Source organism: Somniosus microcephalus, unplaced genomic scaffold (assembly GCF_052327205.1).
Source record: "Somniosus microcephalus isolate GS21.2 unplaced genomic scaffold, FLI_Smic_1.0 unresolved_chr1, whole genome shotgun sequence".
In the NCBI taxonomy this organism is placed as follows: domain Eukaryota; kingdom Metazoa; phylum Chordata; class Chondrichthyes; order Squaliformes; family Somniosidae; genus Somniosus; species Somniosus microcephalus.
In genome coordinates, this window is record NW_028225179.1 from 45,037,816 (window position 1) to 45,053,638 (window position 15,823).

The 15,823-nt window shown below is 52.8% G+C and overlaps 1 protein-coding gene across 1 annotated transcript in view; it reads right to left on the bottom strand.

The window, feature by feature from the left end:
• LOC147094889 (syntaxin-4-like) overlaps positions 1-15,823 on the bottom strand; it is a 49,765-nt gene that overhangs the window by 3,590 nt on the left and 30,352 nt on the right. Inside the window, exons 4-9 of the mRNA XM_085974515.1 lie at positions 6,637-6,711; positions 6,202-6,272; positions 5,513-5,621; positions 4,814-4,887; positions 3,585-3,722; positions 73-183 (exon numbers count right to left, since the gene is read on the bottom strand). Coding sequence (XP_085830641.1) covers positions 73-183; positions 3,585-3,722; positions 4,814-4,887; positions 5,513-5,621; positions 6,202-6,272; positions 6,637-6,711 — 578 coding nt within the window. The remainder of the gene's footprint in view (positions 1-72; positions 184-3,584; positions 3,723-4,813; positions 4,888-5,512; positions 5,622-6,201; positions 6,273-6,636; positions 6,712-15,823) is intronic.

Sequence of the window (15,823 nt, forward strand, 5' to 3'; positions counted from 1 at the left end):
CCTTCTCCAATGCCACTTCCAAAAACAGTCAGCACACTCCCTCACACCCACCCTCCCCCCCGACTCTCTCACCTTCCTGGACTTTTTCTGACTGATCACCGCAGCAGCCGTGTTGTCCGCTGCCTTCTCGACGTAGTTGATCGACTTGGAGACACTGTTCTCGATGTTGTTGATCATCTCTCCCTGATTGGGCCGGGGGAAAAAAAAAAATCCCCGCTTAGAATCGAGTTGTGGGACCGACGCACACAGAGCAGGAAAGGCTCCATCCCCGGCCTGTGCTGAATTAGCAGATCTCATCGCCCCCCCCGCCCCGTCACCTGTGTGGGTCTGAGCCCCACACACACAGCAGGAAAGACCCAGGCTCCATCCCCGGGTCTAGTGCTGATCTCACTTTGGTCCCATGGGCACCATTGGAAGGAAGTTGTCCTGTGTTTCCCCAAGGGCTGTGCGTCTACCCTCACCAAGAAAATAAAACTAAGTTAAAGCTGGCCAATTCAGCTCATTTGCGGCACGTGTTGGATCTTGCTGTGCACAAAATGGCCGACACCGGACGAGCTCAAGATACCCTCTCCAGGATGGCGGCCACGGGAGTGTGGCCAGGCGGGAAAGGGGCAGCCTACTCGAGCCTCTCCGCCTTGGGAAGATATAAAATGAAATGAAAATTTAAGTTCGTTTGCTCGGTTTTTCTCCCCAGACCTTTCTGCAGAATTTTTTCCTCCTTCAGTGATCCGCCATTCCGGGTTCCAAGGCGGGGTCCTTCAGGCTCTATGTCGGGCTGCTGCGTGGCCATTTGGAGCGGCCTGGGGATGGACCGCTGGGGACAGGAGCTTGGAGCAGCCGCAACACTCGGTTCCCCTTCCCTCTTACTTAACACGCCCTCCCTCTCCCAACTGCTCAAGGGCCCGGGACCCACTTATGCCCCAACCAATCCAGTTCAGTCTACCAAAGGCGTTCCCTTCCTCACATTCAAACACTTCCATGGCCTCCTCTCCCCTCCCTAGCTCTGTAACCTCTTCCAGCCCTACAACCCTCCCTATCTCTGCGACCTCCTCCAGCCCTAAAACCCTCCCTATCTCTGTAACCTCCTCCAGCCCTAAAACCCTCCCTATCTCTGTAACCTCCTCCAGCCCTACAACCATCCCTATCTCTGTAACCTCCTCCAGCCCTAAAACCCTCCCTATCTCTGTAACCTCTTCCAGCCCTACAACCATCCCTATCTCAGTAACCTCCTCCAGCCCCAACAACGCCCCCTATCTCTGTAACCTCCTCCAGCCCCAACAACGCCCCCTATCTCTGTAACCTCCTCCAGCCCCTACAACCCTCCCTATCTCTGCAACCTCCTCCAGCCCTAAAACCCTCCCTATCTCTGTAACCTCCTCCAGCCCTAACAACCCTCCCTATCACTGTAACATCCTCCAGTCCCTACCTCTGTAACCTCCTCCAGCCCTCCCTATCTCTGTACCCTCCTCTTGCACCTCAACATTCCCTATCTCTGTAACCTCCTCCAACCCCTACAACCCTCCCTATCTCTGTAAACTCCTCCAGCCCTACAACCCTCAGACATCTTTGCACTTCTCCAATTCTGGCCTCCTCCCCATCTCCCCACTCCCTTTGCCTCACCACTGGCAGCCATGCCCTCAGCTGTCTAGCCATCTCTGCCCTTGCTTCAGCTCATCCACTGCCGAAACCCTCATCAGTGCCTGCGTTACCTCCAAACACAGCTATTCCAACGCTTTCCCACCCTCCATAAACTTCAGCTCGTCAGAAACTCCTGCTGCCCCGTATCCTAACTCGCACCAAGTCCTGTTCACCCATCATACCCACCGTGCTCGCTAACCTACATTGGCTCCTGGTCTGGCAATGCCTCGATTTTAAAATTCTCATTCTTGTGTTCAAATCCCTCCATGGCCCTCGCCACTCTGTAACCTCCTCCAGCCCCTACAACCCTCCCTATCTCTGTAACCTCCTCCAGCCCCTACAACCCTCCCGATCTCTGTAACCTCCTCCAGCCCCTACAACCCTCATCTCTGTAACCTCCTCCAGCCCCTACAACCCTCCCTATCTCTGTAACCTCCTCCAGCCCCTACAACCCTCCCTATCTCTGTAACCTCCTCCAGCCCCTACAACCCTCCCGATCTCTGTAACCTCCTCCAGCACCTACAACACTCCCTATCTCTGTAACCTCCTCCAGCCCCTACAACCCTCCCTATCTCTGTAACCTCCTCCAGCCCCTACAACCCTCCCTATCTCTGTAACCTCCTCCAGCCCCTACAACCTTCCCTATCTCTGTAACCTTCTCCAGCACCTACAACCTTCCCTATCTCTGGAACCTCCTCCAGCCCCTACAACCCTCCCTATCTCTGTAACCTTCTCCAGCCCCTACAACCCTCCCTATCTCTGGAACCTCCTCCAGCCCCTACAACCCTCCCTATCTCTGTAACCTCCTCCAGCCCCTACAACCCTCCCTATCTCTGTAACCTCCTCCAGCCCCTACAACCTTCCCTATCCCTGTACCATCCTCCAGCCCCTACAACCTTCCCTATCTCTGTAACCTCCTCCAGCCCCTACAACCTTCCCTATCTCTGTAACCTCCTCCAGCCCCTACAACCTTCCCTATCTCTGTAACCTCCTCCAGCCCCTACAACCTTCCCTATCGCTGTACCATCCTCCAGCCCCTACCACCCTCCCTATCTCTGGAACCTCCTCCAGCCCCTACAACCCTCCCTATCTCTGTAACCTCCTCCAGCCCCTACAACCCTCCCTATCTCTGTAACCTCCTCCAGCCCCTACAACCTTCCCTATCCCTGTACCATCCTCCAGCCCCTACAACCTTCCCTATCTCTGTAACCTCCTCCAGCCCCTACAACCTTCCCTATCTCTGTAACCTCCTCCAGCCCCTACAACCTTCCCTATCTCTGTAACCTCCTCCAGCCCCTACAACCTTCCCTATCGCTGTACCATCCTCCAGCCCCTACCACCCTCAGAGATCTCTGCGCTCCTCCAATTCCGGCCGATTTCCACCATAATAACAACAGAAGATGCTGGAAAAACTCAGCAGGTCCGGCAACATCCGTGGAGAGAGAAATAGAGTCAATGTTTTGGGTCAAAACCCTTCGTCAGAACTGAGAAAAAAGGCAGGAAATGAAACAAAAGGCAGTTTGGGGGTTGGGAAATGGGGGAGGGGATGAAAGAAGAGACATTAAGAGATATTCAAGGTGAGACGAGACGGTAATAGGACAGGTAAAGAAACAAACAATGGCTCTAGATGAAGTGTGAAATGCGCTGGCAGAGTGAGAGACAGTTGCCGTGTGGGAGAGAGAAAAAAGGAAAAGGCACAAACCAAAAGTGTGGATAAAAAATATAAAAATATAATAGGGGCCGAGGTTATGATCTGAAGTTGTTGAACTCGATATTGAGTCCGGAAGGCTGTAAAGTGATTTCCACCATTGGCGGCCGTGCCTTCAGCCGCCTGGGCCCGAAGCTCTGGAAATCCCTCCCTGAACCTCTCCGCCTCTCTCTCCTCCTTGAATTGGGTACGGTGGTCACACCCTCCGCCCCCCAGGATCAAAGGCAAAGCCACTTACCTGAGCCTCCACCTCCATGGCGAGGTACATGAACATCTCGTTAAGCTCCACGATGCTTTTCTCCAGCCTCTTGATCTCGTCGTGCCGAGTCTCGATCTCATTCAGGGCCTGTTTCGTAACCTGGGTATCCTGCATCAACTACAGGACACAGCGATGTGTTAGATACACTGTCCTTTCCCCCTCTGGGGGCCGGGTGTCACAGTGCGTTAGATACACTGTCCTTTCCCCCTCTGGGACCGGGTGTCACAGTGCGTTAGATACACTGTCCTTTCCCCCTCTGGGACCGTGTGTCACAGTGCGTTAGATACACTGTCCTTTCTCCCTCTGGGGCCGGGTGTCACAGTGCGTTAGATACACTGTCCTTTCCCCCTCTGGGACCGGGTGTGTCAGTGTGTTAGATACACTGTCCTTTCCCCCTCTGGGACCGGGTGTCACAGTGCGTTTCCTTTCCTCAGTACTGTCCCTCCAACAGTGCGGTGCTCCCTCAGTACTGCCCCCTCCGACAGTGCAGCGCTCCCTCAGTACTGCCCCTCCGACAGTGCGGTGCTCCCTCAGTACTGCCCCTCCGACAGTGCGGTGCTCCCTCAGTACTGCCCCTCCGACAGTGCGGCGCTCCCTCAGTACTGCCCCTCCGACAGTGCGGCGCTCCCTCAGTACTGCCCCTCCGACAGTGCGGTGCTCCCTCAGTACTGCCCCTCCGACAGTGCGGCGCTCCCTCAGTACTGCCCCTCTGACAGTGCGGCGCTCCCTCAGTACGGGTAACTGGGGAGTGTCGGACCTGGATTATGAGGCTCGAGTCTCTGGAGTGTGTGCGGGGATGGAACCCACGACCGTCTGACGCAGAGGGAGACCATGTGACCATGGCTGCCACTTGAAAGCCTGCAGTTGGGGTGGAGGGTGACGGTGGGAGTGACCGAGCGGAGGAGGCAAGGATCAAGAAGACCATCCAGCCAGAGCTTGGCTCCTCTGGTCCCCTGAACAGGCAGAGTTTGGGGACTGGATCGTAGGAAACCCTTTTGGAAAAGCGCACGAGCCCCGTAGAGAGACAGGGAGTTGCGAAGGGGGCAGGTCTGGCTGGTTACAGGCCTAGTTCACCTTACAAAGCCCTGGCAACCAGGCCCCAGCCCTCCAGAGCCAACAGTTTGGTTTCAAAACCATCCCACTCCCTTCTGCGAGGGCAGGGTCTAGCTTTAGCCCGCGCGCACTCAACAGATTTTCTCCGTACTCACGTTGGCCGTGAACACCTCGTGCTTCCCGCTCTCCAGCATCTCCTCCATCTTGTCCTCGGTGACCTGCACACCAGCTGAAATCCAGGGAGAGGGCGATTACAAATCCGTGCCCCCGTCACCCTCCAAACGCGATTATTCCGATGTTCTCCCGGAATCCTATCCTCCGTCAACTTCAGCTCATCACACAGGTAACATTCGCGCCACAGAAGTGCCAGGCAATGACTATCTCCAACAAGCGAGGGTCTAACCACCTCCCCTTGACATTCAACGGCATTACCATCGCCAAATCCCCCACCATCAACATCCTGGGGGGTCACCATTGACCAGAAACTTAGCTGGACCAGCCACATAAATACTGTGGCAACAAGAGCAGGTCAGAGGCTGGGTATTCTGCGGCGAGTGTCTCACCTCCTGACTCCGCAAAGTCCACCATTGCGCTGGGGGGAGAGGGGTTACTGAGTGACTGTGTGAGGGAGCTGGATTAACATCAGTAGAGATACAGTCAGTGACACAGGGCGCTGGGGGGGAGGGGTTACTGAGTGACGGTGTGAGGGCACTGGATTAACATCAGTAGAGATACAGTCAGTGACACAGGGCGCTGGGGGAGAGGGGTTACTGAGTGATTGTGTGAGGGAGCTGGATTAACATCAGCAGAGATACAGTCAGTAACACAGGGATGGTTCACGATTGCGGACTTACTGATTTTCAGCTGCCGTTGGATTCGTTCCACGTTACGATCTCGATACTGCGACTGTATCACATTACATGAGTTCATCACCTCAACAAACTCTCGGGAGAGAGCGCTGTGCTGTGCGGCAGAGAGAGAGTGAGAAAGTGAGTGAGTGACAGACACTCAGAGACGGGAGGGGGCGAGGGCCGAGGGGGCAGGCCGGGGGAGGGGGCCGGGGGAGGGGGCCGGGGGAGGGGGCCGAGGCCGAGGGGGCGTGGGAGGGGGCCGAGGCCGAGGGGGCGTGGGAGGGGGCCGAGGCCGAGGGGGCGTGGGAGGGGGCCGAGGGGGCGTGGGAGGGGGCCGAGGGGGCGTGGGAGGGGGCCGAGGGGGCGTGGGAGGGGGCCGAGGGGGCGAGGGAGGGGGCCGAGGGGGCGAGGGAGGGGGCCGAGGGGGCGAGGGAGGGGGCCGAGGGGGCTAGGGAGGGGGCCGAGGGGGCAAGGGAGGGGGCCGAGGGGGCAAGGGAGGGGCCGAGGGGGCAAGGGAGGGGCCGAGGGGGCAAGGGAGGGGCCGAGGGGGCAAGGGAGGGGCCGAGGGGGCAAGGGAGGGGCCGAGGGGGCAAGGGGAAGGGGGAGAGGGAGGTGAAGAGGGGTGGGAGAAGGCCGAGGGAGGGGGCCGAGGGGGAAGGGGAGGGAGGAGGGATTGGCGAGGTTGCTCCTACCTGGGTCCTCCTCATCCGGGCATCGACCGAGAAGCGATCCTGAGTCTCGTCTCCCTTCGTGGGTTCAATACCTGGACAGGGAAGATCAGAAGGAATTACCAGGCGGTCACGCACAACGCCAGCGCGCAACAGCCCCCGGGCTGCGGAAACACGACTCGCTCGCGACAGTATAACTGTGCCCTTATTGAAAACCGTCCTCCAGCGAGTTCCCCCTCTCTCAGGCACGGATCCCTTCGAACCCTGGGACCGACCCGCTGCTGTTCCGGTCCCCCATACCCACCCAGTCCTTCGTTCCCCCCCCCCCCCCCCCGGTCCCCCCCATACCCTCGTACCCACCAGGTCCCGAGGACCCACTCAGGCAGAGACACAGACACAGACACAGACAGACACCGTGCCCTCAGGCGGGGTCTGACCACACCCCTCACGTGCACTCACCCTTCAGCCGGTTCCGAGCCCGGGAGGCGACGGCCTTGATCTCCTCCCGCAGCGACTGCAGCCTGTTCTTATCACCTGTTGGGGCGTGGAGGAAAGAGGTCAGAGATTGTCAGCGCAACATCAAGGAAGTTGAGCGGTCCCACCCCCATAATCCTTCCCTCCCCCCACCTCAGAGAATCACGGCAATTTACAGCACAGGAGGAGGCCATTCGGCCCGTGCTGACTCTCTGCAAGAGCACCTCAGCTAGTCCCGCTCCCCCGCCCTTTCCCCGTAGCCCTGACAATTTTTTTTCCTTCAGGTACTTATCCAATTCCCTTCAGAAAGCCACAATTGAATCTGCCACCACCACCCTCTCAGGCAGAGCATTCCAGATCCTAACCACTCGCTGCGTGAAAAGGTTTATCCTCGTGTCGCCTTTGGATCTTCTGCCTTAAACCTGTGTCCTCTGGTTCTCGACCCTTCCGCCAACAGGAACAGCGTCTCACTATCTGCTCTGTCTAGACCCATGATTTTGAACACCTCTATCAAATCTCCTCTCAACCTTCTCTGCGCCAAGGAGAACAACCCCAACTTCTCCAGTCTACCCACGTAACTGAAGTCCCTCATCCCTGGAATCATACTTGTAAATCTTTTCTGCCCCCTCTCTAAGGCCTTCACATCCTTCCTAAAGTGCGGTGCCCAGAATTGGACACAATACTCCAGTTGAGGCTGAACCTGTTGTTTTATAAAAGTTCATCATAATTTCCTTGCTTTTGTACTCTCTGCCTGTATTTATGAAGCCCAGGTCCCGGCAACATCCTTGTAAATCTCCTCTGTACCCTCTCTAGTGCAATCACATTCTTCCTGTAACGTGGTGACCAGAACTGTACGCAGTATTCCAGCTGTGGCCTAACTAGCAAAGAGAGAGCATGAAAAATTCTTGGCAAGTAAAATCAAAGAAAACCCAAAGATGTTTTATAAATATATTAAGAGTAAGAGGATAACTAAAGAAAGGGTAGGGCCTATTAGAGATCATGAGGGTAATCTGTGTGTGGAGGCGGGAGACGTCGGTAGGTTTCTTAATGAATACTTTGCGTCTGTTTTCACAAAGGAGAGGGGCGAAGCAGGCATTGCTATCAGGGGGGAGGAGTGTGAAATATTAGATGAAATAAACATAGTGAGAGAGGAAGTATTAAGGGCTTTAAAAGTGGATAAATCCCCAGGCCTGAATGAAATGTATCCCAGGCTGTTAAGCGAAGCAAAAGAGGAAATAGCAGAGGCTCTGACCCTCATTTTCCAATCCTCTCTGGCTTCAGGTGTGGTGCCGGAGGACTGGAGGACTGCTAACGTGGTACCCTTGTTTAAAAAGGGAGAAAAGGATAGACCGAGTAATTACAGGCCAGTCAGCCTAACCTCGGTGGTGGGAAAGTTATTGGAAAGAATTCTGAGGGACAGGATAAATCTTCATTTAGAAAGACACGGATTAATCAAGGATAGTCAGCGCGGATTTGTTAAGGGAAGGTCGTGTCTGACAAACTTGATTGAATTTTTTGAGGAGGTAACAAGGAGGGTAGATGAGGGTAGTGCGTTTGATGTAGTGCATATGGACTTTAGCAAGGCTTTTGATAAGGTTCCACATGGCAGACTGGTCACGAAGTTAAAAGCCCATGGGATCCAGGGCAAAGTGTCAAGTTGGATTCAAAACTGGCTCATTCAGGAAGCAGAGGGTAATGGTTGATGGGTGTTTTTGTGACTGGAAGGCTGTTTCCAGTGGGGTTCTGCAGGGCTCAGTACTTGGTCCCTTGTTTTTTGTGGTATATATCAATGGTCTAGACTTGAATATAGGGGGTATGATTAAGAAGTTTGCAGATGATACTGAAGAAGGAAGCTGTAGACTGCAGGAAGATATCAATAAAATGGTCAGGTGGGCAGAACAGTGACAAATGGAATTCAATCCAGAGAAGTGTGAGGTAATGCAGTTGGGAAGGGCTAACAAGGAAAGGGAACACATTAAATGGTAGGACACTGAGGAACAAAGGGACCTTGGAGTGCATGTCCACAGATCCCTGAAGGTAGCAGGCCAGGTAGATAAGGTGTTTGCCTTTATTAACCGTGGCATAGAATACAAGAGCAGGGTGGTTATGCTTCAACTGTATAAAACACTGGTTAGGCCTCAGCTAGAGTACTGCGAGCAGTTCTGGTCACCACATTGCAGGAAAGATGTGATTGCACTAGAGAGGGTACAGAGGAGATTTACAAGGATGTTGCCGGGAGTAGAGAATCTGAGCTATGAGGAAAGACTGGATAGGCTGGGTCTGTTTTCCTTGGAACAGAGGAGGCTGAGGGGAGACCCTATTGAGGTGTATAAAATTATGAGGGGCCTAGATAAAGTGGATAGAAAGGACCTATTTCCCTTAGCAGAGGGGTCAAAAACCAGGGGGCACAGATTTAAAGTAATTGGGGGAAGGTTTAGAGGGGATTTGAGGGGAAATGTCTTCACCCAGAGGGTTGTGGGGTCTGGAACTCACTGCCTGAAAGGGCGGTCGATGCAGGAACCCTAACCACATTTAAAAAGTACTTGGGTGTGCACTTGGGATGCTGTAACCTGCAGGGCTACGGACCAAGAGCTGGGAAGTGGGATTAGGCTGGATAGCTCCTTGTTGGCCGGCGCGGACACGATGGGCCCAAATGGCCTCCTCCCGTGCTGTAACTTTCTATGATTCTATAGTGTTCGATACAGTTCAAGCATAACCTCCCTGCTCTTGTATTCTATGCCTCGGCTAATAAAGGAAAGTGTCCCATACGCCTTATAACCAACCACCTTCTCTACCTGTCCTGCTACCTTCAGGGATCTGATCCTCTGCACTAAACATTTCGGGTTTAGGCCGACTGGCATGCAATTACTCGGTCTATCCATTTCTAAACAACGGTACCACGTTCTTAGTAGTCCTCACCATGCGCTCCAGGCCGCCATTACGGAGACACATCGCCCCACGGGGAAGATCAGCAACAGGTCCCGAAAAGAATCCGCTCAGTAAGAACCAGGTCTGACGCTCGTGATCTCCTCAGCCAAGTGCAAGCTCCCTCAAGAGTGCAACTCAAGAGGGTGGGGGACGGAGCGAGGGATACTCCCCCTCCACTCACACACATCCCGCAACCCTCGGGCCTTTCCCCCATCGCACGTCTCACAACTTCAATCAGCTGCTATTTGGGGGAGGGTGGGGAGGTCGTGCGCTGAACTCCACAAACGGTAAACAGATCGTTATGGCCAAATTGGCCACTCGGTGTCTTGAATCTGGCAATCGCCCCTTCCCCTCAGAGTAAGGGAGCCAGAGAGAGGGGACTGAGAGACACCAGTCAGTGTACAGATATTGCCCTGAGAGAGGGGACTGAGAGACACCAGTCAGTGTACAGATATCGCCCTGAGAGAGGGGACTGAGAGACACCAGTCAGTGTACAGATATCTCCCTGAGGGAGAGGGACTGAGAGACACCAGTTAGTGTACAGATATCTCCCTGAGAGAGAGAGGGACTGAGAGACACCAGTCAGTGTACAGATATCTCCGAGAGAGAGGGACTGAGAGACACCAGTCAGTGTACAGATATCTCCCTGAGAGAGAGGGACTGAGAGACACCAGTCAGTGTACAGATATCTCCCTGAGAGGGACTGAGAGACACCAGTCAGTGTACAGATATCCCCCGAGAGAGAGGGACTGAGAGACACCAGTCAGTGTACCGATATCTCCCTGAGAGAGAGGGGACTGAGAGACACCAGTCAGTGTACAGATATCTCCCTGAGAGAGAGAGGGGACTGAGAGACACCAGTCAGTGTACAGATATCTCCCTGAGGGACAGAGAGACACCAGTCAGTGTCAGAGAGTCATAGAGTTATACAGCACAAAAAGAGGCCCATCGTGTCTGCGCTGGCCATCAAGCCCTATCTATTCCAATCCCATTTTCCAGCACTTGGTCCGTAGCCTTGTATGCTATGGCGTTTCAAGTGCTCGTCTAAATGCTTCTTGAATGTTGTGAGGGTTCCTGCCTCTACCACCCTTTCAGGCAGTGAGTTCCAGATTCCAACCACCCTCTGGGTGAAAAAGTTTTTCCTCAAATCCCCTCTAAACCTGCTGCCCCTTACCTTGAAACTATGCCCCCTGGTTATTGGCCCCTCTACTAAGGGGGAAAGTTCCTTTCTATCTACCCTAGCTATGCCCCTCATAATTCTGTACACCTCAATCAGGTCCCCCCTCAGCCTTCTCTGCTCTAAGGAAAACAACCCCAGCCTGTCCAGTCTCTCTTCATAGCTGAAGCGCTCCAGCCCAGGTAACATCCTGGTGAATCTCCTCTGCACCCTCTCCAATGCAATCACATCCTTCCTATAGTGTGGCGACCAGAACTGCACACAGTATTTCAGCTGTGGCCTAACCAGTGTTTTGTACAAAATAACAACAGAAAATGCTGGAAAAACTCAGCAGGCCAGGCAACATCCGTGGAGAGAAATTACAGTCAACGTTTCGGGTCAAAACCCTTTATCAAGACTAAAGAGGCACAGGGAATGAAATAGATTAAGAGGCCAGGCTGGGAGAGAACAAAAGAGAAGTGAAGAGACATTAAGAGGTATTCAAAACGAGACGAGATGGTGATAGGACTAGTGGAGACAAAAGACGGCTCTAGATTAGGTGTGAAATGCGCTGGCAGAATGGGAGACAGCTGCCATGCGGGAGAGAGAAAAAAAGGGGGGGGGGGGGGGGGGAGAGAAAGGGCCAAAACGAAGGTGTGAATAAAAAATATAAGTAAAAATGTAATTGGGGCCGAGGTTATGATCTGAAGTTGTTGAACTCGATATTGAGTCCGGAAGGCTGCAAAGTGCCTAATCGGAAGATGAGGTGCTGTTCCTCGAGTTTACGTTGAGCTTCCGTGGAACAATGCAAGAGGCCATAACCTCCCTGCTCTTATATTCTATGCCTCGGCTAATGAAGGCAAGTATCCCATATACCTTCTTAACCACCTTGTCTACCTGTCCTGCTGCCTTCAGGGATCTATGTACATGCACACCAAGGTCCCTCTGATCCTCTGTCCTTCCTAAGGTCCAACCATTCATTGTGTATTCCCTTGCCTTGTTAGTTCTCCCAAAATGCATCACCTCACACTTTTCAGGGTTAAATTCCATTTGACACTGTTCTGCCCATCTGACCAACCCGTCCATATCGTCCTGTAGCCTGAGACTTCCCTCCTCGCTATTTACCACGCCAACAATTTTCATGTCATCTGCGAACTTACTAATCATATCTCCTACATTCATATCTATAAATATATCCAGATATCTCCCGAGAGAGAGGGAACTGAGAGACACCAGTCAGTGTACAGATATCTCCCTGAGAGAGGAACTGAGAGACACCAGTCAGTGTCAGAGAGTCATAGAGTTATACAGCACAAAAAGAGGCCCTTCGGCCCATCGTGTCCACGCCGGCCATCAAGCCCTGTCTATTCTAATCCCATTTTCCAGCATTTGGTCGGTAGGCTTGTATGCTATGGCGTTTCAAGTGCTCATCTAAATGCTTCTTGAATGTTGTGAGGGTTCCTGCCTCTACCACCCTTTCAGGCAGTGAGTTCCAGATTCCAACCACCCTCTGGGTGAAAAAGTTTTTCGTCAAATCCCCTCTGAGAGACACCAGTCAGTGTACAGGTATCTCCCTGAGAGAGAGGGGACTGAGAGACACCAGTCAGTGTACAGATATCTCCCTGAGAGACACCAGTCAGTGTACGGATATCTCCCTGAGAGAGAGGGACTGAGAGACACCAGTCAGTGTACAGATATCTCCCTGAGAGACACCAGTCAGTGTACAGATATCTCCCTGAGAGAGGGACTGAGAGACACCAGTCAGTGTACAGATATCTCCCTGAGAGAGATGGACTGCGAGACACCAGTCAGTGTACAGATATCACCCTGAGAGAGGGGACTGAGAGACACCAGTCAGTGTACAGATATCACCCTGAGAGAGGGGACTGAGAGACACCAGTCAGTGTACAGATATCTCCCTGAGAGGGGACTGAGAGACACCAGTCGGTGTACAGATATCCCACTGAGCGAGAGGAGTGGGAGCCAGTCAGTCAGTCAGTGTACAGATATCTCCCTGAGAGAGAGGGGACTGAGAGACACCAGTCAGTGTACAGATATCACCCTGAGAGAGGGGACTGAGAGACACCAGTCAGTGTACAGGTATCTCCCTGAGAGAGGGGACTGAGAGACACCAGTCAGTGTACAGATATCTCCCTGAGAGAGAGAGGAACCGAGAGACACCAGTCAGTGTACAGATATCTCCCTGAGAAAGGGATTGAGAGACACCAGTCAGTGTACAGATATCTCCCTGAGAGAGGAGACTGAGAGACACCAGTCAGTGTACAGATATCTCCCTGGGAGAGAGGGACTGAGAGACACCAGTCAGTGTACAGATATCTCCCTGAGAAAGGGATTGAGAGACACCAGTCAGTGTACAGATATCTCCCTGAGAGAGGAGACTGAGAGACACCAGTCAGTGTTCAGATATCTCCCTGAGAGAGAGGGACTGAGAGAGACCCGTCAGTGTACAGATATCTCCCTGAGCGAGGGGACTGAGAGACACCAGTCAGTGCACAGATATCTCCCTGAGAGAGAGGGGACTGAGAGACACCAGTGTACAGATATCTCCCTGAGGGAGAGGAACTGGGAAACAAAGCAGTGATCTCAGTTTCTAACCGCGTTACGATGTAGTTAAACCTCAGAACAGTGACAGACAGCAGAGAATGCGAGGGCCCTCTTGTGAATAGGGAGCAGCATGAGTAATGGTCCCGAATCGCAACACTTTCGTGCTGCTCTGAGTAGCCCCTTTGTACGGTGACGAGGTGTGATTCAGACGGAGTGGGTGCATGTCACTGGGGAGGTGGGAGCAGAGAGAATTACTTCCCATTCACGGAGAAGGGATGAGTAAGAGACAGAAAGGGGGAAGGGATAGTCAGAGGCTGGGCTATAATTATTCACCCACTCGCCACCCACAGGCATATAATGCAGAATTCTAGACTCGCAATCTCTCCCTCTCGCAAATTCCCGAGAGGACATTCAATCACTAGATCGACCTCCGACCGGCCACCTGTACACTGACTGGTGTCTCTCAGTCCCTCTCCCCCAGGGAGATATCTGTACACTGACTGGTGTCTCTCAGTCCCTCTCCCCCAGGGAGATATCTGTACACTGACTGGTGTCTCTCAGTCCCCTCTCCCCCAGGGAGATATCTGTACACTGACTGGTGTCTCTCAGTCCCTCTCTCTCAGGCAGATATCTGTACACTGATTGGTGTCTCTCAGTCCCCTCTCTCAGGGAGATATCTGTACACTGACTGGTGTCTCTCAGTCCCTCTCTCTCAGGGAGATATCTGTACACTGACTGGTGTCCCTCAGTCCCCCTCTCTCAGGGAGATATCTGTACACTGACTGGTGTCTCTCAGTCCCCTCTCTCTCAGGGAGATATCTGTACACTGACTGGTGTCTCTCAGTCCCTCTCTCTCAGGGAGATATCTGTACACTGACTGGTGTCTCTCAGTCCCTCTCTCTCTCAGGGAGATATCTGTACACTGACTGGTGTCTCTCTCAGGCAGATATCTGTACACTGACTGGTGTCTCCCAGTCCCACTCTCTCAGGGAGATATCTGTACACTGACTGGTGTCTCTCAGGGAGATATCTGTACACTGACTGGTGTCTCTCAGTCCCTCTCTCTCAGGGAGATATCTGTACACTGACTGGTGTCTCTCAGTCCCTCTCTCTCAGGCAGATATCTGTACACTGACTGGTGTCTCTCAGTCCCCTCGCTCAGGGAGATATCTGTACACTGACTGGTGTCTCAGTGTCTTTCTAGGTACATGTAAAAAACCCATGGCCACTATTGGAAGAGGAGCAGGGGGGTCCTCCCCAGCGTCCTGCAGCCAATATTTATCCCTCAACCCACAATACTAAAAAAACGCATCATCTGGTCATTTAACTCTTGCTGTTTGTGGGAGCTTGCTGTGTGCAAATTGGCTGCCGGGTTTCCCACATTACAAGAGTATGTCATTGGCTGTAAAGCGCTTTGAGACGTCCCATGGTCGTGAAAGGTGCTATTTAAATGCAAGTCTTTGTTTGTTTGTCTGGATTATCACCAGAATCTCGTGTTAATTGGCATCTAGACAAAAATAATAACTTGCACACACCTTCAATGGTTGTTTCTCGGACTGGAGGAAGTTACACAGGGGTCGGTACTAGGACCACTGCTTTTCTTGATGTATATTAATGACTTGGACGTGGGTGCACCGGGCACAATTTCAAAATTTGCAGATGACACAAAACTTGGAAGTATAGTGAACAGCGAGGAGGAGAGTGATAGACTTCAGGAAGACATAGACAGGCTGGTGAAATGGGCAGACACATGGCAGATGAAATTTAACACAGAAAAGCGTGAAGTGATACATAAAAACATAAGTATTACGAGCAGGAGGAGGCCATACGGCCCCTCGAGCCTGCTCCGCCATTCAATAGGATCATGGCTGATCTTCGACCTCAACTCCACTTTCCCACCCGATCCCCATATCCCTCGATTCCCCTAGAGTCCAAAAATCTATCGATCTCTGTCTTGAATATACTCAAAGACTGAGCCTCCACAGCCCTCTGGGGCAGAGAATACCAAAGATTCACAACCCTCTGAGTGAAGAAATTCCTCCTCATCTCAGTCCTAAATGGCCGACCCCTTATCCTGAGACTGTGGCCCCTAGTTCTAGACACTCCAGTCTGGGGAAACAGCCTCTCAGCGTCTACCCTGTCAATCCCCTTTAGAATCTTCTTTGTTTCAATGAGATCACCTCTCACTGTTCTAAACTCCAGAGAGTATCGGCCCATTCTACACAATCTCTCATCATAGGACAGCCCTCTCATCCCAGGAATCAATCTGGTGAACCTTCGTTGCACCGCCTCCAAGGCGAGTATATCCTTCCTTAGATAAGGGGACCAAAACTGTGCCCAGTACTCCAGGTGTGGTCTCACCAAGGCCCTTTGATATTTTGGTACAAAGAATGGGGAGAGGACATATAAACTAAATGGTACAATCCTAAAAGGGGTGCACGAACAGAGAGACCTGGGGGTATGTGTGCACAAATCGTTGAAGGTGGTAGGGCAGGCTGAGAAAGCGGTTATAAAAGCTTACGG